The sequence below is a fragment of the Chlamydotis macqueenii genome, chromosome 6, assembly GCF_036417535.1.
Source record: "Chlamydotis macqueenii isolate bChlMac1 chromosome 6, bChlMac1.mat, whole genome shotgun sequence".
Classification (NCBI taxonomy): domain Eukaryota; kingdom Metazoa; phylum Chordata; class Aves; order Otidiformes; family Otididae; genus Chlamydotis; species Chlamydotis macqueenii.
The window spans coordinates 29,967,259-29,992,290 of record NC_141561.1 but is presented as its reverse complement, the minus strand read 5'-3'; the positions used below and the strand labels follow the sequence as shown (position 1 = coordinate 29,992,290).

The 25,032-nt window shown below is 38.1% G+C and overlaps 1 protein-coding gene across 1 annotated transcript; it reads right to left on the bottom strand.

Annotated features, from left to right (window-relative positions):
* Positions 1–690: 690 nt before the first annotated feature.
* Positions 691–22,763, bottom strand: MPP4 (MAGUK p55 scaffold protein 4). Its single transcript, XM_086750916.1, has 21 exons — positions 22,730–22,763; positions 20,548–20,669; positions 19,567–19,644; positions 18,782–18,862; positions 18,093–18,224; positions 16,216–16,297; positions 14,985–15,070; positions 13,904–13,975; positions 13,248–13,444; positions 12,021–12,085; positions 10,927–10,947; positions 10,595–10,633; positions 9,836–9,856; positions 8,580–8,594; positions 7,245–7,286; positions 6,258–6,428; positions 5,277–5,357; positions 4,225–4,318; positions 3,438–3,546; positions 2,199–2,333; positions 691–1,215 (listed from the first exon to the last, which is right to left on the bottom strand). Exons 1-21 carry the CDS (start codon positions 22,761–22,763, stop codon positions 1,024–1,026), a joined length of 1,869 nt encoding a protein of 622 aa, XP_086607042.1. The 3' UTR covers positions 691–1,023.
* Positions 22,764–25,032: the final 2,269 nt, after the last annotated feature.

The following is a 25,032-nucleotide window of genomic DNA, read 5'->3' as shown; positions in this document are numbered from 1 at the left end:
TTATAGTGAAAGTGTGTAAGCAAACACCTGAAAGGAGAAAGAGTGGACAAAGGCTGGACTGGGAAGCTGGCACTGGTCTCAGCCTTCATTGGTACTTACCCCACTCCAGGGGGATAGCGGTGCTCCGGTCTCTCCAGTGTTACCTCTAAAGAAGAAAGACTAGGCCTGACTCTAGAACAAGCAGGCATACTGGCACTTTCAAGATTTGGCTTTGAATAATTTCTTTCTAGCCTGTTTGAATTGCTTGCGTTGCTTTTCCTCTAACAGAATAATCACCTGCGTTCCTCCAGGGGCAGGACAGCTGCAATGTGAGGTGAAGAGAGTGAGAACTGCACTGTTTGATGAGGAGAGGATGCTACTGTAGAAGACCAAAGCAATATGAAAAGGAGCTTCTGACTTTACTTCCCTCTTTAAGTCCATGTTCTGTCAGTTGTTCTGACAGTTTTTAATCACTTGAGTTGATGGAACAAAAGAAAAGCCATGCTACATCTGTTGTGAAGATAACTGTGGTTTCTAGAGTAATTTTTATTGTAACACCACCACTCTGTTCCTGTCTTAAAAGGTAAAAATGATAAGCAGCAAACCTTCATAAATAACAGTCCCTGTTCAAAGACAACATGTTGAAAGAGCATGCTCTGGCCTCAATATTCACTGAAGCGCATTCATCAGTAAGGGATCCCAGTACCAGAATGACCGTAATAAAAAACACAGCTATGGAAAAGTCCTTTCCTATGTACAAGTAAATTGTGCAGATACATGCAACAAAATAGATTTCTTTATTCTTGTAATTGAGCACTCACAATATTTCATTTTTTTTCTGTACAAAAGTGAATGCAACTGCAACATAAAAAGCTGAAGAGCTACACAGAACATAGTATGATTATATCTCCTGTTGCAGCTTCTTTCCTAATCCTCTTCCAAATCCCTCACATACAAAGATAAATTCTTGCAATCCTGACATTAGGATTATTCTTGAAGTAAAACATAAGCTGTAATCTTTCCGAAGCTGCCTGCTGCTCAGAATTAGGACTGAGTGTCTGAGCATATCCATACTGCAGGGACCCACTGGGGCTCGTCCTGTGCACGATGGACTGCAGATAGCAGCTGCGCAGATGCTTCTTGTAAATTGTCATTCACAATCACTTGGTCAAAGAACTGACCAAACTGAGCTTCCATTTTCTTAGCCGAGTCTTCCATCTCCTGTAAATCTTCTTCCTGTGAGACACAGATTAAGTCCATAAAGCTTTAGTGTTGTAGAGAAACATTCCTGCATGCACCTGCAGAACACCTTGGGCCATGCAAACAGGAGGTGCATAGATAGTGCCAGTATACTTCATTTCATTACAGTTGACTATAGTAAAGTACGCCTGCTACAGTCAGTTCCAAGTCTCTGAAACAGAGCTGACTGCTGTATCCTTCCCAAGGAAATACCTTGTGTCTTGGTACACAAAAGGTTGTTCTACTGACAAGTGCTGGCAGAGGATGTTAGGGACTGGAAGACAAATCCACTAACATTTGTGTTCTTGTTCCACATTTTAGTTTATTTCCCCCAGTGTTCATGTTTCTTTCTGCCATAGCAATCATGATTTATTTCCATATACAGTTATGGACTGAGGTGTCAAAAATTTTAAGATGTTGAGCTTGATTTTGATTTGCATGCAAACAATTGTGACAATGTACTAGATACATTGTACATTCAAGATATGCATGTCTTACAAGCAGGATTTTTGTTTCCTCTGTAGAACCTAGTATAGAATTGATACTGATACTGTCATTCAGCATATGTGAAGTAACAATACATTCTTGTAACTACATGAAAATAATTAAATTCCTGAGCAAAGCACATTCCAGATACCTCAGTGCAAACAGTAGATGTAAGTTATCCTGACTCCAATCTTGTCACAAGGCAGTTAATTAAAACAAAAATACACAAAATAGCCTCTCCTTTAAAGACATTTTGAAGCAAAATGCCTAGATCCCCTGGGTACAAATTATAACTCTTCTGCTTCCAAACAAATCTGGGGGTGGGGGGGAGGAATCCCAAACCAAACTGAAAATACAAGAATGACTTAGATTTGATCCTAAAGACACAATAATCTTTTTAAAAGAGTTAACATAGTAACATAGTAGAATGCATTATGTTCTAAACACAGAATCTCAGAATAATAAGCTGAGCCTCTTCTATTCCCAAATCTCACCTTGAATTTCATGTTCACATAATAATCCGTAATGATCCTGGCATTTTTACGAGTCTGCCTCATGCAGCTTATGCTGGATGGCTTGATGAATATAATGTAGGGCTTTAATTCATGAGTCCGGGCTACTTGTATCCCCTGCAAATTAAGAGTAAAAAGAAATTAAAGCATTTCAAGTGTATTCATCCCAGTTTTACTCCCATAAAAAGCCAGTCATTTACAACGTGCTGTTATCTCCAAACCTGGCAGTAATCTTTTTCAGGAACACCTACTTTAAAATGACCTTACTACTAATCCCCTGGACAACACATTGTTAGGCAACTGTAGCAAACCAATAATTTAATTCCACTCAGTAACCTCATTAGGAGATGCTTTCAACTCCAGCGAGTGACTGGACATTGTCATTAACAGATCCCCACAATCAACATTAAAGATGAATCTGAAAACTAGCTAGGGAGCTACTTTTGAAAGAAGTACACCTTTATTGCTCCATGCTGGAAGAAAGCATCCTGCTTTTGGAAATCTTTCTGCTGTGTAACATTGCCTAATGCTAATAAGCATTTTTAAACTACTGCAAAGCAGTGGAGGGAACTAGAAAAAAATAAAAGAAAAAAACACAGCAAGTAAAGTTGGACAAGCTACCAGACTTAAAATGCAAGTATGCAAATTGTCAGTAATTCTCCTACCTCATAGCAGTTACTGAGTAGCAGCTATGTGCTATTACTTCATATCCTTCCCAAAACTTGTCCTTTAAACTCACACCCTGAAAAACTGATAGCGGCATATCTGTTCAAGAAGCAGGAGTACGTTTTTCCCTCTCTTCTCCCTCTTGCTTAGGAGAAGTGTAGCAGAAGAAATCCAAGGACATTTTTAGATATGAAATGAAGACTAAAGCGAGGCCTAACATGCCCCCTATAGCAGACTGGATTTTGAGTAGTACCCCACAGGTCACATACCTTAACTTAAGCAAGTACAAAAACTCATTTGTGTACCGTTCCACCTGATAGTGCAGCTGCTGACTTGGAAGCAAATGAGCTATACTGATCTGTACATACGCATTACTGTAGTATTCCTTCCCAAGACCCATGCAAAGAATAATCTATTATTAATAAGCACCATGAGCTAAAATGAAAAACAAGACAAAACAACTAACACTGTTCTAATATCTCAAGAATGTACAGAGAATTATTTTTTCCTCCCGGGAGATATGAACTGTAGAGTCCCTGCCCATTTACAACTCACCTGTGGTTCTAAATCTATTACACAGATCTTCCCTTCATCGAGGACTGTTCGCACTGCATCAATACTAGTACCATAGAGGCAGCCTTTGTATTCCCCGTATTCCAGCATTCTGCAACAGCGGTGAGGAAGAAGGAAAATGAAAGACCACTTGAGTCTCAAAAGGTTGCTTTTAAGGGCGAAATCTTCAAATGTAATCCAGTGATCAAGACTGAATGATCATAAAACATAGCGAACACTGATGAACAACCTCCACCTTTGCTCTTCACCGCTACACTAGACACAAAATCAGAACCATTACAGTTCACTATCTCCAAAGCATGCACTGTTTATTCATCCTGTTATTACAAATTATGTGTTTAGAGGTTGTGATTCTAATGATAAAGTGCTTGTTATTTATAGAGTACTAGTAACTTCATAAATCAGAAGATCTCAAAGCACTTGGCACAGCTCAATGAGTGTAGCTTCTGGTGCTGAGCTGGTCTGCCTTAGCAGAGGGATTATCAATGCACAGAAAGGAGCAGACACTTTTGAAAGTTTGGCCCTTAAAGTTCAGGTGCTGGAGATGCCATCATCATAGAAGTTTTGGAATAGAGATGTAGATGCTTTAGAGGGATTCTGAGATTAACTGTGGAGTAGCTTATTTGCAACCGCACAAACAGTTTTTGAAGCAATGGGCTCAAGTAGTTTGACCAAAATTTACAACAAACATGCAAGCATGAAAACTGTATTTTCTTGGATCATGTTACATTTTAATTAATAAAAAATGCAATTTGTCCCTCCTAGTTACCTGTGGCTATACACCATATTTTCAAAAGTTTCCTTTGATACGTAGTGATATTCACGACCATTCATTTCATAACTCTTCTGAACACGAGTGGTGTCTGAAAGGAGATACACACACACACAAAGTCAATCGCAAGTAAATTCTTGTAATTTTGTAAATGAAAATGAGATAACTTTCGTGGACTATAAATCAGTATTTTCATAAGTAATAAAATTAGTTACTTCCATTTGTTAATCCAGAGCAAAAGCTCTGTCTACTCTACTGCTTCCTTAGTAGCAAGTCCTTGAAAATTAGCAAAGCACATCTGTATTTCTTGGAATGGAAGAAGAGTGGCTTAATCCAAATATCTGTGACTCAGACCAATCAGAAAGTGCTTTGGAACTGGTTGCACAACTGTTTTTACTCCTCTGTGGTAAAATTTATTCAAGTTCATTCAGAAACATCCCACAAGCCTTCCCACACTTGCAGCTTCCCCATATCTGTTATCTTAAGCACAAAAGAATTCCTGAATTTTCAACCACCTTCAGATTAATACATTTCCTGTTTGGTTATCCAAATCACAAGAACCAAACAAGCACAGCTAGAAACAATTTCAATTTTTACATCAGATTTTAAGCTGTGTAAGTCTCATCTGAGTAGAAGGCTAATAACGAAAGCTGCAAAGCCTATTAAGCAACAACTTCTGTTGCTTTCATTCTCATATCTGACCACTTGAACACTATGTACTCACAATATCCCTAAGAAACATTTTTAAATCTAGGAAAAACAAACATCAAGATTAAACAAAATCATGCAGACAATCCTCTGCTACGTAAAGCTTTAAGGGTTTCATGAGCTGTAACTTGAAAATACCTTTGGCTGATTTGCCAAAGTAAGGAGAAAGATAATATTTCAAATAATCTTTTATAAAAGCAAATGACTGGCTTGCAGTAGAGCTGAAAAAGCAGCCACACATCACAGAGTGTATGAATACAGAAAGGCAAGAGGGAGGTGCTTGACATTTCCTAATCACATTTGAATGGGGTAGTAGGGGAAAGAGGAAGAACATTACATACGAGGTACGGCACTTTGAAACTCTCGTGGGTTACTTGCAATAAGCCTTCGCCTTAACTCATTCACACCAACTCCTGCAGGACCTGAAAAGTTGAAAAAGCAACTAATCTTACTTTCTTTTTGTATGCACACTCCCCCATTTTCTAACACACTGCACACACACAAATAAAGTGTATGTAAGCTTCCAGAAAATGTGCCAGAAGTTACCAAAGCATCTTGATTGATTCAGGGTACAAATCACCTCCCATCAATATAGTCATACCCTGGAGGTAACTCAGCAATAGCATATTAAAGAAAAATTATCAAATACTCCTAGACTTAGAAAGGACAATGGATTTGCCTTTATGCAGTTTGCTTTATCAGGATCATGGAATGCTGCAGAAAACCAACTTCCCTTCAGTCACTATCATTAAACGTTATTTGAGAACCTGCAGCCAACTTAATACAATATTTCCTTCAGCAAACGTTATTAAAGGCATCTTTTTAGCTTTACCTACTGCCTATGATTGAGATTTTTCTAGTCTGGAGTTTAATTCTAAACCTTGTTCTTACCATTGCCAAATCCATGCATTTAACACTGGCTGTAGAAATGCCTCCATGTAAAGATGTTTTCTAGCAAGTTCCAAATGTTTTCTCATCACTTTCTGTACCAGTCCCAACTGAATATAAAACTGAATGATTTCCTAATAAAATCCATTATCAACCAGCATTCTTAACTGTATGACCTCTTTGGAGAACTTCAAATTTTTTTAAAAATCATTCACTATCTGAAGCAAATATGATGATACAGACATTAAACTTTTAAACCAATAATGGGATCACATTACAATCACTATCAAAATGTTGCTTTGAGAGCTACCTGCACATTCTGCAACCACTGCAGTCAGCAGCAGGAAATCTCAGTGGATCAGACCATGACCAACTGTTTCCTCCCCTCTGTTACAGGTTGTGAAATTTGCACGAGTAAGTAATTAACTTCTTACCCACTAGTATAATTAGTCTGTTCCGGTCTGCTGGGTGCCGCTGGTACCTAACCACCTCTTCATATGGAGCTGCAAGGGTGCTGTAACAACTGCTGGGGCACCGAGCATAACAGGACTGCTGGTTGGTGCGGGATTTCCTGCGACACAGGCGCATACTTCTGCGGAAACCAGCTGTAAGGGGTGAAGACATCAGTACTGGCAAATAAACCCGGGATGCAAGCAACTAGTGCTTTAGTCTGGAGTATCTCTTTCTAAGCCACACAACAGACTGGTTTTTTGAGCTTTTTCCTGGGTGAAAGTTAGTGAATTTAATTGCTGCACTTGGTATTGTCAGCATGGTAGCACCTCTGAGCATCAGAAGACAGCTAAAGAAGAGGTCAAATCTCACTGAAAGTCACTGGAAAATTAGCCCAGAATTAAAGACCCCGAAAAGATCCCCAAAACAAGACAAAGGTGAAGTTTCTGACCGTATACAGCATCACTAGGGAACATACTGTAGCTGGTCACTCTCCTAAAGCAAATACAGCCTCCAGGATTAATCCAAGTATTTTAAAGGTCACTGTGGTTTAGTAAACAAGGATAGGTTTGTTGTTCCACCTTACAATCCAACTCTGAAAACTTAACTTTTAGGTCTACTTTTCTAATGAAAGCCCTCATGATTATTCTAAATGGATGATAGACAGTAGAACTACATTAAACTCTAGCACAATTAATCATAAAGTAAGGGAAATCTTAAACGGTCTAAGCTGTCTAAGCCGAAATCTAAGCTGGTCAAGTGAAAATAGTGATGGCCAGGTCTCTGTAGCAATGGTACAGGAAGAGAGATTTAAATGGAGAGAACTAGCATTAGGAGGAGGAAAGCGCTTCTTGAAGTTTAGAAAAGAGAGCAAGTGTAATTAAATTCAGTAAGTCTTTAGGTGAAATAAAGTATTTTATTTAACTTCAGACAAGCCCCAAACATTTTACTTATCTTTAGTCATTGCGTACCAATAAACACTCGTTGACCAAATTCACCAAATTCTTCCTCTTCTAGAATACAAAAGAACAAATACTCATGAAATAAAGAACAGTGAATGCTAAAGAGCTAGATGGCTAACAATTATTGCTGATCTCAAATGAAAAACTGTTTCAGTAAACATATGGAAGTACCACGCCTAAACTAATTTTAAAAAGCACAATACTATGGAAATATTCAAATATTTCATATGACCTATGATCAAAGGACTAATATTTCTGTAAGACAAAAATTAAACTTTGAAAGTCTTGGTATCTTCTAAATTAGATTTGAAACTCAAGATTTTATTTGTTTAATTCCTAAGATAACTAGATGCCAGACAATGTTTTGAAATATGTACAGTGAAAAGATCTCCACATAATTTAATCTTTTCAGGTGATGCCTAGCTTACAAGAATTCTTTAGTTATTACAATAACCAACAAGTCTGTAGCTCAAAATCAGAAATAAAATTACAACTCAGTTTCTGCCCACTAGCATGCTTGGAAAATGCAATATGCATCTGCTCAGATCTTTCAGGCAGATTGAAGACCTGATTTTATTGTTTCTTTTTAATCATCTCTAGATGGGGATATCTGTGCTCTAACATCGCAGACTAATCTGTTTCCTCCAATTCTTTTTGTCCCCATTCTCATGCTGTCCCCTGTGAAGGCTTAACCATTCAGGTGAGCCTTCTAAGTGTCTACATGTATTCTTTTAAATGAAATATCTCCTGTAAGGCTCAAAAATATCGATTTCCCAATAGAACAATGCTCTAACTGTTTAGAAACTATTTCATAAAGGTGATTTGAAAACATAACTAAGGAAAAAATTATGTCAATAGTGTTTAGATTTCTCTCTAAAAAGGACTCCTCATTTTCCCCTAAGCATGCACATAGTTAATCCAAGCTTTATTGAGGCCTTATATTAAAGCAAGAATAAGATACAGAAGACATAGGCATCTCTTTAAAGATAGTAATTGTTCCACGCAAGAGCATTATTTTCATTTGCAAAGCATGAAATATATTGTCTTTTAGCACTAGATTATTTGACAGTTCCCAAAAGCATGCAAGTATCAAACAAAAATTAGATGCATCTTCAGTACTTCTTTCACATCTACACACTCTTCACTACTTGTACCTTTAAAATACAGTTTTATTCCTGCATTTCTATATGTACTAACAACTCCTTGTTTGTGACTGCAGAAAATCCTACAGGGAACAGTTACTGGGTTTTGTAAGAGGAGTTGTAGTTCCTGGTAATGCAGTAAAGAGATAAATTCTAATAGATTACTGCTTATAGAAGTCTAGGAGAAAAAAGTTAGTATTACCTTCTTTAAGCTCCTCTGCATGTTCAGATAGGAAACAGACATAAAACAATTAGTTTTGAGAAGACAATCTATACTAAGATTAAAAAAATATCCAACCAGCATTGTCCAATGCATTTAGGAGGCTTAGGAGACAGGTACTGCAGGCTTTAGATCTCAAATATGCCGGTTCGAGCATGAATTCTCAGTTCCCAAAGAATGAGAGAGACTGCTACAGCATCTATGTCAGTATTGTACTTGCAAAATACATCACACAGATGTTCAACTACTGGTCAATTTAAAGTAAAATGTAGGATAACAAGTATTTGCATCTTTATTCCTCTGACTGGATACAGCAGAGACCCGACTCAGCACTGAGTAGAGAATAGGATTTGCGAGAGTAACCCCCAAGTGCAGTTATCAGAAACATCCCAGCCTGAAAGCAAAACACTGCCCTGCAGACCTGCTGGTTCTATCTGAAAAGCTTTGGGCATTGCTTGAGAGGTGGAAAAGAACAAACCACCTGTGATAAGAGAAGATCCAACTGGCAAGTAGGAACCTTGTGGAGAAGAGCAAGTGTACGATGGAATGACATTTTCTCCACAAGATTATAAAATATCTCAAACAAGAAGTTGAGCAGTAATAGATTTATTTTAGTGGGAAAATTATTTATTTTAGAAGACTTAAGTTGTGTAGAACTCTGAATATGCTGTACATAGGTAGCTGTTCCCTTAAAAAAATAAACAACCCTCAAACCAGCTTGGTTAAAAAAAAAAGCACTGACTGATTGTATGTCTTATACATAAATCATTCATTTTATAAAAGCATTTTCATTTCTTGTATACCAGCCATACACACAATCAGGAATCCTGAACAGCCCTCCTTTTTACCACATCAACCCCTACAGGCACTGGGGATTCAGACCTCTGTTACCTAAGGTAATCCAATTATCCACTGACATCAGTGCAGCCCCTGCTGTCACAGCCTGCACAGGTATAACTGATTAGGATTTGATAAACAGATCTGGTACTGATGCATGAGAAGAAATACACTTGTGGGATAACCGGACAAAAGCCTTACCACTAAGGTAATCAGAAAACAAGAAGACAATTCACAGCAATAAGATTTTGCATAATGGCTTTTCAAGCCAGAATGGCTTCTAAGCTAAAATGGCATTCTGTTTTTTTGTCACCTGCTTGTTTTTAAGACACTTGTCTCTAGACACCCTCCTTGCAGCAGAACGCTAGCAAGGAATTTGAAGTTAGGTCAGGGGAACTTACCAGACTCAAATGTTTCTTCATCTTGTTTAGTAATCCAGATAGCAAAGATATTAAAATAAATTCAAAATTAAATTCTTGTCCTCCTATAGAATTTCAGAATCAGAAATCAATTTTCCAGCTCCTATCAGTCTGTCTCACACATACCTTCCCCACTTCCCTGTATACTGAGGTGGCAAAATATAGTTTGCCATGCTTGTGGTCTCTCTCCACCTAGTCCTACAGGATCATATCCCTCCATGAAAGCTTTCTGAATTACCTCAGGAGAAGGAAGACTAAGCTGTGCTGCTTTAGGGAGCAAGTCAAGCAACAGTCTTCACATGTACTATTTACATGTAAAAACCTGTTCTTGCTCAGTGCCTAAAAACATTCTCCTGAGATCAGTTTCTTGACAATGAATTCTGTTAGTTCTCTAAGACTACAATAATCTGTGGCATTAAATTTACAGTAGGCAAAAACTACAGCAACATTACAGCCACAATCTAAAACCTTAAACGAAGAGGTGGGATCTCATTCAGGCAGATATTTTTGGGGTGGTCCCTCTTTTCGGCACAACACTTCACTATAAGCACCGTATACCAGAACTGCAAGAAGCTAATTTTAATACACTAATATAGGATGAGTTTTCCAGGGTATGAAAAGCAGAATTTTCTACTGTTAAGTTCACTAAGAAAATAAGCATTTTTACCTGGGAAATAAAATCAGGCTTTAACTAGCTACTGCCTTGAAGCAAATCAAATAGTGTCAGGTGAATTCACTTACCTGTTTCCACACACTTCTCATCAATCTGCATGTCATCCTCTACAGATCAACACAAAGAAAAAAAATCATCTGAATCAGTGAAACACTGGGGAGGAAAAAACCTTACAGATCTTGTTTCCATTTTAAGACAATGTAAGCTTCTACTACGTCAAATGAAAAAAAGACTTGATTTCAATTATGCTAAGCACACAAAATGCCGAGAAATTAAGTTTCTTTTGCATGTATTTACCAAACTGCCTTATTTCTGACAACTTTTTAAAAAGCCTGTAAAACCATGTGCTATATTGATTCCAGGTACAGGAATGCAATGTTGTCCAGATATGATCTCCTACCTTCTTCCACAGTGCTTACTGCTCACAGCATATCCATTGAAGCAGTTAAAATGCAAAAAAAATACGGTGAAAGAGAGCTCCAGCTCTAATGAACAAAGCAATCGGTGTGAGAAGAATCCTAGGCAATGAAACACGCTCATTCTTGGAGTTATCACAAGATAAAATTAATTTTGTGCTAGTCTAAAGAGTCATAGAAGAAAATGGAGAGAGAGAAAACAGGAATGACGTTCTTTATCTGGGAATAATTACATGTTTACAGAAAGTTATAGTTGGCAGAGGATAATGTTTTTGGATTGTCACCACGAATGAACTCATGGGTAGCATAGCTTATTTTACACCTCAAGGAAAAAAGTTCCATCTTTCTCTCAATAGTTTTGATGACAAAGAAATATTCTAAAGGTATCACATGGCATCTTCCAGGGCAGAACTGTTATCTGTGTCATTGGAAAGCCGGGTTGGTAAAATAGTCACCTCAGACTTATTCACATCCAATTCTCCTAGAGAGGATTGGCTTTCCTAGAAAGCTCTAGATCTTACAGACTTCAGGAGTTGAAGGCAACAAGCAGGACCCGAGGAAATGGCCACAAGTTGTACCAGAGGAGGTTTAGATTGGACTTGAGGAAAAACTTTTTCTCTCAAAGAGTGGTAAGGCACTGGAACGGCCTCCCCAGGGAGGTGGTGGAGTCTCCGTCCCTGGCAGTGTTCAAGAGGCGGCTTGATGAGAAGCTACAGGATATGGTTTAGTAGCTGTGGCAGCAATGGTAGTGGGAAGACGGTTGGACTAGATGATCTTATAGGTCCCATCCAACCATGTGATTCTATGATTCTATGATTCTATGAATTCACAACTTCTCTCATAGTCAGATCCCAAGTACACTGGAGACAACAACCTCAACCATCAGTGCTCCAAGTACAACTACCATTAAGTATTTATTTTCCTGGGGATAGTTAACACACTTCTGAGATTAAAACATGGCTCCAGAAACAACGCCTTCAAATTAAACTGAGTTGTACAAGCTTCTATTTCAGTATCCCTGGAAATAAAGACAAGACCTTTATTTCGTACTCTACCATTCAAATAACTTTTCACTTACACATTGATGATTTGAGACAGAGATGTGGCTGGAAAGGCTGAGACCACCAGAATTCTCGCTGCTTCCTACATAGAAATAAGTTTCACAATTAAAGAAACAAAGCAGTTCCCAAGCATGTTATGCTGCAAGTTAGATCAATCAGTACTGAGCTGACAGAAGACACCAAGAATGGAAACATTACCAATGTTTTAGCCCACTGCAAAGTCTTGAAAGAAAGCTGACATGCTATCGGAACTATTTCAAGGCAATTTCCAAATCAGCAGCCCAGTAGTATTTAGAGTAATTTGAGTTTATATATAAGGACAGGAAAACAAGCCATACTCTGGTACAGACTCCTGAAAGTAGGAGAGTGTGCTACTGCTATGGGTAGTAGTACTACTGCCTCTGTTACTACACAGAGCCTCTTGCCTGAAGCCTCAATCACAACCTAGTTTGAGTTCAACTTTCATTTAACAGACCACAGCTAGGTTTAGATATAGTACAAATCAAACCTTAAAATCTACAACTGTGTGGCCTTATGTTTTCCCGAGGGTAACACAGATAGGACATGTGGTTAGAGGATCAAACTGAAAAAAGTGTGCTACAGAAGTTTAACCACTCCACTTCTGAAAGAACACAGTGTAAAAATAATGGGCTATTTACGGAGAAAATTATAGACCATGTATTCTTGCTCTTCCTTGAGCATGGGTTTTTTTTGTTTGGTTGTTGTTTTTTTTTTCCCCCGTCTCTTTTAATCTGGTTTACTCAGTTTTGATGAGAGCTGAAGAGGTCACTCATGCCTCACAGGACACCTTCAAATAAATACTATTTCTTGATACAGCTGTGCCATCATACTATACATTTAGTAACCCACTCTTCCCCCTACTCCCGTCTCTTTTTTTTCCTCCAAATCACAATGATCCTAAACAGTTAGGGCCTTTAATTCCCACCCATCTTTCAGCTAGTACACTCCACTAGATAACTTAGCAACTAGCACAGAGACTAGGCAACTGCTGTGAACTACTTAGATATCAAATTAAGATGATACAGGTGCTTTCGAACACTTGTTCTCACATAGGTACTCTTAAGGGAAGGAGAGCAAGAAGCAGAGAACAGAAAGAGGGAAGATGTTTGTCAGATGTCACTCTGAATCATACTGCTATATAACTTACGAAAATTTTAAATAGCAAAGTCTGAATAACTGGCTAATCTTTGAATAGGAAATCAGAAGAATCAAGACTTCTTTACCTTTTAAGAAGATGATTTGAGGGTATAAGTCCAGCACAGGCACTGAGATCTGAAACTTTCCTGGCCTGCCACCAGAGAGCATCATTCTGGTCCACAATCTGGAGTATTTCACCCTTCTTAAAAGGCAAACCTGCATCAGCGCATGGTATGGCAGGATCTTGCAAGGGCCAGTAATCTGCCATTGCTCGCACAAAGAGCTGGTAAAGAATATACAAGAGTAAGTGGAAGTCATGTTTAGAACAGATACAACATGAGTTTTATAATCACATGGCCAGATATTGCTGCTACTTAAGTCAATTCATGATGAAGTCAAGTTTTAAGAACAACATCAAGCTCCAAACCCTATCTGTTCATTAAGAAAAAAAAAATTGTCTCATACACTGTGAAAAGAATTGACCTTCCACCTGTAGATCAATTTGAAAATGTCTTCATTATCTTTAATACAACTATATTTCAGGTTACTGTCTTTACTGCTTCACCAATAGCATACTGATGTCAGCTGAGAGGTATGGCAAGTAATAATAAGTAATAAAGTCAAGTAATGCTTTAAGAATTACTACAAACTTCTAAGCAACACCATTTCTTTGTATCAAACCATTAGACAGTATTGGGGTAACTGTTTGCAGTAACAGTCTCGAAAAAAGAACATCTCTTACTGTTGTTTGGTTGCTGACAGGCCGATCAGAAACTGGAATTAATTTGAACATAATTGTCCCCTGAGACAGGGCCTAAATGATTAAAAAAGGATTAAAATGTGACAGGTATTCAACACAAATAACCAAACATTGGCAGCACAAACTCAACACAGCATGGCTTTAAGGTTACTATAATGCCTATAACACAAATAGGATTTAGGCAGTCAATATGACAATAATGTATTTTTTTTCCCCAAAAGGAAACTCAAGAATGAACCTTCAAAGTCTTGCTAAATATTTTTAATTTAATTAAATCTGTGTTTCACTATAAATATATATAATTTCAACATTAACTCATACCAAAATTTTCTACTGAAATCTAATTTAAATTAGACCCAGCAGGGTCTGGTTAGACAAGCCACGTAAAGGTGGAGGAAAAAAAATATAAATACTTAAGAACTAAGCATTCCAATAGAGTTTTTCTTATACCTAGAAACAGCACAGCCAGGGAGATAACACATAGAAAGACTTGATACTGATTACATACAGTAATACCTTACTGACTGGCACTAACACTTTGCAGTAAAGAATCCTGAAAGATTGTGGGCAAAATGATGAGTAAGTAAAAGGGACAGCTCCACAGATTTCTTCATGAGCATTTTGACAACAGTAATTACCACTGCCCTTTTTTGCAAGGTAAGGTATGACTCTTAGAAGCTCATTCACTCTGCTTTAGAGCATTTTGTAACAGGGACTCTTATTAGAACAGCACCTTTCTACTACTTTCTTGTAGAATATTAACTGTGTGGAATTTCCATAAAAATTATTAATCAGTGAAGTCTGAATAAATTTTTCTCAGAAGCTGCAGGTGGAATAGTCACAGTTAAGTTAATTTCTGTCCAGAACAGGAGTTAGATTTAATTCTGGTTTCATACATTCTGATTTCATGAGCAGTTGTGAACTTTGTCCACAGTAAGAAAACAATCTGAATTTTCTGTTAAAAATCTCAGACTTTCTCCTCTAAGAGAATATGTGTGTGTCTGTAAAAGAAACAGCATACAGTTACTCTTAAGGTACAAAGTAGAAAAAAAAGATGCAATACCAGAATATTAATAACTTGCTCAGGCTCAAGTCCCTCAACAGGAACCCCGTTTACTTCCACCAGTTTGTCTCCAGCATACAGCAACCCTACAGTGAAAACAAGGATGAAAGCAGCAGCAGAAGTTTTATTACGACATTGATTATCTTAGGTAGACAAGGCAGGTACATCACAGGTCTGGAAGTCAGCATTAAAAGTTTCCATACACCAGGTATGCAGGAAGACATTTTGGATTTAGGCTATATTGCCCCTGGATAGGCCTGCAGACTTCTGTGGGCCTTAAGAAGCTTGCCTGCTTCAGTTCTCTTATTTTCTCCCACCTCCCCCATACAACATGTTTACAATCTATTGATGGTTTGCCTTAAAAGTAGGAGAAACATTTTAATGTAGCTCCATTTCTCAAAGTAATTTCTGAACCTATTCTAGCTAAACTCATTATATTAATAAGCCATGAGACTTGGAATCAGATCCTTAAAAATTCCAGGTGCAGTGGGAGGCCTTAGGACTCCTCTCTGTCCTGTGTAAAGTTTTCACTTTTGCATTTTCCTTGTGCTCAATTAAAAGATGAATCGAAGTAGGAACTTAATCAACTATTCTCTATAGTTGGAGTTTTATTCTCTATACAAAAGCCAGAAAATACTAAAGCTAAGTATTTTATAATGATTACAGTTCAATTTTACTTCTGATGATTTACATTTTAGCTACATTTCCCAAGGAATATGGAACACATTAAATTCTAGGATGACAAAATAGTAACATTTTCCAAGGAAACTCTCAGGAAAATTGCGTAGCAACTAATGCTACCCAAGCGTTTAGTAGACTAGTGCCAAGAAGTATTACTACATATTCCTTAAAGTTCATTATCTTATAGAATCATAGACTATTGATTCCCATTTTTCTATTAGGGAGTGAGCTGCTAGTATTCATACTACACTGCAGTTTGAAATATTCCTGATAAGTCTCATGACACATTTATCCAGGTATTGGTGGCAAGAATATATAATGAAAACTAGATTTGTACCTCAACTCAGCTTCTAAAAGCACAATCATATGAAAATTAATGAAACCAGAATCAAAGTCACTGCAACGTATCACTATTTACAGTGCTGTCCAGTGTACACATCTTCTTGCTCCATAATGGAAAACTAATTGTAAAAGCTATGCTATTATCTTACTTCAAATATCTTATTTCCAGTTCAAGTTTTTGTATTACTTTCTTTCAAATTACACATACCACTTCTGTCTGCTAGTCCACCATGGATCACACGGGCAACCATTATGTCACCTGTTATCTCATGGCGTTTAATGGTGGCACCCTGGCAAATAAAAACAAAGAAAAAACACACTCATCACTGAAGAATCCCTGTAAGCTGTCTTTCACATCACAAGTCTGATCTTTGCAATGACAAAAAGGTATTGAAAGATACAGTCTTTTTAGCACCACTGTTCTGGTTTTGTTAGTGAGGGGGGGCCTAAGGTGGTAGCTTCTGTAGGAAACTGCTGGAAGTCGCTCCCCTTTGTTCAGTGGACTCGGACGGGCCTAGGGCAGACCTGCTGCTGGCCAAGGCTGAGCCAATTGGTAGCAGAATGTCTCGTGATAACGCCTCTGCGATAATGTATTTAAGAAAGGGAAAACAGAAAAAAAAAGAGAGAAGAGAAGATGTGAAGAAGCTGAGCAGGGGCAGAGGCGCAGAGGGGGAGGCGCAGGCCTCATGGGCCTTGCAGGCCTCACCCTCTGGCCTCCCGCCAGGCAGCCGACTGGGCCCAACTCGGCCCGGCCTGGCTGCAAGAAGTGGAGAGGAGATGAGAAGTGAATAAGATGTAAAAAGGATCCTGAGAGACGTCTGCCAGCCTGTTGTGAGGAACAGCTGCAGACGCCAAGGTCAGTGAAGAAGGAGGGGGAGGAGTAAAATGGCTCCTGGCCAAGATTCCTCTGCAACTCGTGGTGAAGACCATGGTGGAGCGGGTTGTCCCCCTGCAGCCCATGGAGGTCCACAGAGGGGCAGAGATCCACCTGCAGCCCGTGGAGGACCCCACGCCAGAGCAGGTGGAGGCCTGAAGGAGGCTGTGGCCCGTGGAGGGCCCGCTGGGGCAGCTGTTCTAGAGGGACTGCACCCCGTGGAAGAGATGACCCATGCCGGAGCAGTTTCACGAAGGACTGTGGCCTGTGGGAGGGACCCCACGCTGGAGCAGAGGAGGAATGCGAGGAGTTCTTCCCCCGACGATGATACAGCGGCGTAAAACAACGCGTGATGAACTGACCGCGACCCCCATTCCCTTTTCCCCCCCCCGTGCCGCTCGGGAGGGGAAGGTAGTAGAGATAATGTTAAGCCCGGGAAGAGGGAGGGGTGGGGGGGAGGTTATCTTGTTCCCTGTCTCATTCTCCTGCTTATTTTAGAAATAAATGAATAGTTTTCCCCAAGTCGAGTCTGTTTTGCCCGTGACGGTAACTTTAAGGATTTCTCCCCGTCCTTATCTCAAACCTTGAGCCATTTTTCTTATATCATCTCCCCTGTTCTCTCGGAGGGTGGGGGGAGCGAGAGACAGACTGCGTAGTCTGGTCCTGATCGGGGCTGAACTACGACAACCACACAGATCTAGTGATAACGGAATATTATTAGTACTAAGTCCTTCAATATCTTCAACTTCTATCATACTAAAATAATCTCATTGACTGCAAGAAGTCTTTCCCATATCAAATTTTACAGCTATCTTTTCCTAAAACAGATTAGTTAAGCTATACAGTGTTTTCCTTATAAGCGCAAATTATTTCTAAAGAAGCTTTCAGTCTTTCCTCCCTCCCTTAATATTTTAGCCAAAGGAACAGCTCTCAAGCTTATTTACATTTTCATTATATGAGACAAAAACATCTGCCAAATGTTCAAACCCTGGGCAGACAAGGCAGTGAGCAACCTGCTCTAGTTGTACCAACACTGAGCAGGGTTAGATGGTCTCCTAAGGCCCTTTCCAACCTCAAAAATTCTTGTGATTCTGTGAAAACTGGACAAGAACGCACACAATCTCTGTGGCATTCCTAGAAAGAAACCAATATGCATTATCAATACTTGTGTAACATAAAATAATTTGACAGCCACCAGAAAGCTCCCTCACCAGAGGCTGGTTGTTTTTCACTAAGCAGACAATCCTCATAGCTTCCTCATTTTCAGGTATGTTGTCTGGCAGTGGTGGAAGGCTTGGTTCAAAGTCTTTCTGGGCCACAGTATCATGAGCAGATAGCAAGGCCTGTTACAAACAAAACAAGCAAACTAACCAACCCATAAGCAAAGATCATACAATAGAGCAGCTTTAAAGAGTGACTGGTCAGAAAATAGAAATCAGCAAATAAATTCCTATGCGTACACAGATCCCTTTCACACATTGACATTTCTTCTTTCCACTTGGAATTTCAAACTGTGAAATAAAGTTTTAAGAACAGTTCCTCTCTCTGCTTCTTCTGGAAAACTTACAAAAGATTAAACATTTCTATTTGGAATTCCAGGGTAAAGAATGCAAATTTTGCAATTACAAGTAAAATTTGGTTTTATATATCTGCATCAACTGCTCAGAATTTAACTTTGTAAGAAACATCTCTCAAACACAGCCTCTAAATAAAATGTGCCCTACTGCAGGTACTTCAGTTACACAGTCCACATCTGATTTCACAGCTAGATTAGATCATGATTAAGAAATTATGTCTCTTCTGGCTCCTTTGCCAGTTTTTGTGAACAGCTGTCCGTCTGTTTCCTTTCCCACTGCTGACAGCTCTGAGCAAACTTTTTCTCTCCTTAAGCATGACTTGCCTTTAGGTGTGGAGCTCGCAGTAGTCGTCTTAGCTCTTTGATCTCTCCAGACTGAGGGGCTTCACGCAGTAACTCTACCACCTGATAAATGGAAGAGAGAGAGCACAGAAGCTGGTTCTGGTGGACAATTCATTTAGAAAGCTCTAAACTGAACTTAGAGGAATATGGTATGGTAAGAGTGTCAAGCCCCGCCATGTTACATGACTCAGAGCATATCCATACAGTTTGCTCCAGAATTGAACAATATGACCACAGCTGCACAACACTCAGTCAGGTTTGATTTAGTTCAGGTACAGTGCCATGTGCTCTAAATAATTTTTTTCTCCTGTGCCTCAATTTAATCACTAGCATCAGTTTCTCCACTTAGTCATTAACTCTCCCTCTAATTCAGAAATTCAAGAATTAATCAGCTATTATAAATAGAAAAATCCAAAAAGCTTTTCAAAATCCTCACATCAGACTCTTTGATTATAGCCATAACACTGAACCAGTTACATGCAAAGAAAAACATATGGCCACTGGTTAAAACAAATAAGCTTGTGAGTTCATTATACTGGCCAGGGCTCCTGCAGTCTAGTGATCAGTTGTACACATTTCTCATCCCCCTCTCTCAACACAACAAGAGTTATTGAGTAGCTTGACAAACGTGTGAAGAATCTTTCAAGTTTATATAGTGTACTCAGACCTGAGACACAAAACAAATACCACAGAACACTTACCTGCAGCTAAGTTGACTAATGTGGTATGGGTAAGTAGAGCAATACACTTTGTATACACAGTCTTACCTCACGAGTCAGTGCACATGCCTGCAACATAACAGGAACTGGTCTTTTTCTGAGGTAGTGTTGGAGGCATTCATAAATCTGTTGCAGACAAGACAATGCAATGATGATGTCATCTGTTCACATGATTATATAGATACATATACCACACACTAAGGACAATATTGTATTTCTAGGAATTCCTCAGACTAAGTAGAGCCAAGGAGTTTGCAATCTCAATCCTTAATGTCCAATACATCTGGAATTAAGTCTATAATTAATTGTCTTTCCATATGATCATGCAGCTGGCCAGTTATGCTGTAGTTTTGAATTTTCTAATAAGAAAAGCTGATTACACAGGACAATAGCCTGATAGCATCAAGTTCCCTAACTTGTAGCTTACTTCCTTCCCCTAGTTGCAGGCCTGATTAACAAAGTAAATGTAATAAAGTTGCTGTATTTAAAATGATCTTATGGACATTCTTGTCTACTGCAAATTTTTCTTCTTTAAAATGTAAAGATTTTAAAAATCCTCATTGGAGGAAAAGCAGAATTTGTCTCAGAGAAACAGTTTTGCTCAAGTGAGAAACACCAGCCAAAACTCTGTTCTATAACAGATCAGTGTGGGCAAAACAAAACCAACATAATTTCACAAGCATCCATGCCAAGAAGTGGCATGCATAGCCATACAGAGATTTAAGAACAGAAGAGACAGCTGAGCAGTTCCACGTTCAGCCTGTCTCTCAATCTCCCTGGCCTTAATACAGACGGGTAAAGTAGATGAGCTTTAATGTCTAGGACATTATGAAAGAGAATACTTTTTTTTTTCCTTTAAAGCAAAAGGGGTTTTGTTCACCTTGACTGCTGATGTTAGGACTGACATTAGGGCTATCAGCACTTAATGTAAACAACCATTTATTGTCTTGATATGGCAACATGAATTGGCTGTCCCTTAGAGATGGTTCCCTAGAAAACCTTTGCCTTCACAGCTAACTATTACTTTACCTTTAAAAGTGCTTGCAGCCAGCGAGATCTGAACAGGTCATATAACATGCCAACTCCATTGACATCTCTTTTACAGAGCAGACTCAGTTCTTGTAGCACTAGAGTCAGAACATGAGATATACCTGAGCCCAAGAAACAGAAAAGTGCAAGACATTTCATTTCAAATAGAAGACCAACCAAAGCCAAACAGTGACGCAGGCCTTTAAAAAGCACCTTTTTATACTTCCAAGAAATGCACCCATTTCCTGTCTACGTTGCTTGTTTTCTACAATCAACTCTGCTGCATGAGAGCTTTATTTTATTATGTTATTAACCAGCAGGGTTAGGTCAATACTAGCAGTTTGCAACTGACCTATGAGAAAAAACACACAGGACATCTCACACATCAATCTGGGCTCATGCTCGTACCTCCTGCAGAGAAGAGGTAAACAAAAGATTGCCTTGTTCATTTTATAGGCTTTTCTTTTGGATGACCCACTGTTTGGACCAGGGACCATCTGTTTTTCGACTCTTGAGAAGTGCAGATATTTTTGAGAATATCACTAATGAAAATGCAAATTCCTGCTAAATATGTACCATTGGCACAGACACCCACAACACATCTCAAAAAAGGGGAAGAACTGTTCTCACTATTAGAAGCAGCATTTGATCTATTAGGAATAATATTCTAATACAGTGGAAAACTGAAAAATCCAGTGTCTTTCTAAAATCTCAAGGAGGCAGAAATTAAGAGGTGACAAATAGATAAGACATTATACAAAGTCAAGCCTAGATACAAACTGGATTTTTGTGACTGCATGGAATTTAATTTTACCTCAGAAATGACAACAGATAGTTTCTGATACGTGACACTCTTCCCAAGAAACACAATGTTCATAACAGCACTAATACCATACTATACCAAAAGCTAGGAGTTAAATTTGTTAAGCTATATGGGTTCTTAAAGAGACCGCAAGAGTTGGATGTCTGACTCCCACTGAATGTCAAATGAAAGTAAATTCTTGACTCTCTTGTATTTTGGTAAGCACAAGCTGTCTTTTGATTTTTAGTGCCAAAGTAATAATGCAATACAATTGTAACTGGAGACTTGTCTTTTTATTTATATGTTTACAACATCAAACTTGGCATGTTTCAGTGAGTAGTATTGTAATATAAGAAAAATGTTGAAATAAAACCAAGACACCAGGAGCTTCTGAAATTACATCAGCCAAAGTCAAAATAATAACTTCTTAAAACTAAAGCTCATCCAGCAGACCCAGAACAGTATCATCAGCTGCTATCATCCAGTCACCACAGCTACCCTAAACATGGAAGCCCTTCTTTACTTTTCTCTCCTGAGCACAATTTTATAGCCATTGACAGTTAATTGTATCAGCTGTAGACTTTGATGTTACCAACATGTGAGATCTATCTTCAACTTCAGTTTCACTGAGGTATTTTCCTTATGCATGAATTTATATACGTACTCCCCTACTAAGTTTCTGCAGATGGGACTTTTGTCTCAATCATCAGGCAGAATTATTGAGTATCTAAACTAGGAAAGCCTAGAAACGTACCTCATTATCAAAAGAATAACCTGTTTCTGAAAAGCAGACATCTTAGCACTTACAAAAATTATAAACTCTCTGAACCTTGATTGTGACCCCCACAGGGAAATACCTCCCAAAACACAGTTAACTTAAAATTATTCTCTTCTACAGGAAGTTATTAGTGCCTAATAGAACATTACCTTTGGTGGAGACACTTAAAGATCTTTTCCTCATTACTGGCTGCCTTTTTTTGAGATGACTTGTACTAATCATCTCCTGGAATGCTATCCCTACATGAAACTGGGCTCAAATAGACTGAGATGTTCCATACAGAAGCACAAAACTTCAAATTACAGAGAATAATTTCCTTAAGCAAAAAAATCCCTCTTGCAGTTATTAGTAATTCTTGATACAGCTGCATAGACCTTTGACTATATAAGCCAGAAACAAATGCCAGGTATTTTCTTCTGACACTCTAAATTAACTGCATACTACCACTAAACATCAAGAATCATTACAATTATTAATTAGTAATGCTTCTAGATATGTTCATCTCTCTCATGATTCAACGGAAGAAGAGTTACAGAAATCAAGGAATAAAACTTTTTGTCAGTTTTCTCTCTCATTGAAAGAGATGCAGAAGTTACAAATACCATTATCTTGACTGCAGATTGTTGGCACCTCCATCTTTTCCTTTATTCACGGAGATTCCACCCACTTCTTTGAGCACCACATTCACGCCAAGTAGGTTTCACAAAGATAGATGCTGAACTAGGGAAAAGAGTATATTCATATCAGAATACTGTCAGGTATTTTAGATTCATAACAAAGCAGAATTTAAAATAAGGGGGGCAACCATTCATATTTGAAGTGCACAACAGTTGAATACATGAGTTCCACCTATAATTCCGTTACCCACCAAATCCAAAATGCAGACTAACCTCAACTGCAATATGACATTTTATTTCCTCCATGGAATTGTCATTAGCTTGCTTCATTAAGCAATCTAAAATAACAAGTAATTTTGTACATCTTCTGTTCCCTAGCTTAAGTGCACTACCATGAAAAGTAGTAATTTTTTCCAAATACTTTTAAAGTTCATTTTACATAAATATAGCTTGGAAAATAATCCCATTCAATAACATATTACTTTTAATTTCTCTTGTTATTTGCATTAATATTAAACTGAAAAAAACTCTGGAGTTTCTGTTGAAATTTCATTGAGCAAGGATATGATTTCGCAAAAAAAGGGATCTCTGTTTCTATCACTGTTTGAATTTATGGTCTTTGAAGGATTTACTCCACAAAGACTTAGTATTTTCCTCTTATTTCCTCACAGTGAATTAAAACACAAAAAAAACCCCAAAACCAAATAAAGGCCCCAACACCTTACCTTACTGTTATCATCATTTCCGTCAGGCAATTTATAATTGGCTGCTACCTTAGTTATTTGCTAATATTAAAAACCCTCCTATATTCTCTTTCATTATAAAGAGCAGCATATACTACCTTATTATTTTTTCTTTAAACTTTAAAATAGGAATTTGTAAGTAATAGAGGAAGCCAACATTTACGCTAATTAATCTGTATCCACATTGCACTGAACTTTTTGCATATAAAAAATAAGCCTTCTAAAGTTTTCTTCTAAATTCCTTCCCTCCCTTAAACTTCTGTGACAACCTATCATTAACCTTATAGTGTTCCCTTAGACTAAAAATAGAGGAAGCTTTCAAATCTACTGCTAATAGGAAACAATGCAGTACAAAATTGCTTTGATAATTCTCAGAATTCTTATTTGCAAACAAGTGTGGAAATTCCCCAGGGAACACTGTATGGTGCATGTATATCCCAAAGCATCAGGAATCTATATATGAAAGTCAGAATCTTCATTGGATCCTAGCTGATCTAACTTCAAATCATGTCTGATACCAATTTTAATATATTGTCATGATTACCAGTATTTTAAGAGTACTCTTAAAAAGTTAAATATTTAAACTGGTCACTCAAGAGATGATTCATAGCACAAGATAAAAAAAACCTAACAGCAGATATCTGAGCACCTCAGCCAATAGTTCACTACTGCACACAGTGAATGCCTTACCAAATTCTGTTAAATGTACAGTAGTTTAGGTTATCTCCTGGATTAGTACAGCAAAAAGGCATCCATTTTCCTCTAGATTGTTCTGTAGACAGAAAACATCAGAGGTACAAGCAGGAAAAGTATTATCTTGATCTGCTTATAAAAGCAGAAGGCATTACTGTCACTTTTACTGTGCTGCTTAATACTTATTTTTAGAGCACGCTTCCTCTCTCCTGTTAAATCATTAAACTGCTTTCAGAAGGCAGTAGAAATTGAGAGGGAAAAATCAGAAGTTATGAGATTTGATTCAAACATTTTATTATGAGTATTGATAATTAATTTCAAATTATCTCTACGGGATATTCATCTTATTGGAATTGTAATCCAAAGTCTGCTTTTAAAATTATGATTTCTTCTTTCAAAAGACTAACAAAAATATAGTTTGATCCTCCCCCAATACCCAATGTAACATTTCCATTTCAGTGTTACATCAAACTGTGTAATCATTTTTCCACCGGTAACAACTATTTTTCACATTTTATGAATGTAACACTGAATCCTTTAACACATATCCACAGAAACTAGGTGTTGAGCTGCAATTTTTTTTTTTTCTCAATAGTCTGAGTTCTGTTCCTTTAAGAGCTTGCCTTCCCCTTTGTTAAGCTTAGTTGATCTGCCTAATGATGGATTTAACAAAGCAGGTCATATAAATCTAGTCATGAATACCTGTTTCTTAATTACTGAAGACACTGAGAGTAGGACAGAAACCTTTACTGTGGGATGGTATAGACAAGGAAAGAGGACTCCCTGTGTTGCAAAATATGTTCAGGACAGGGGTGCTCCTAGTTTTCAGTGAACAGCAGCAATATGAAAACG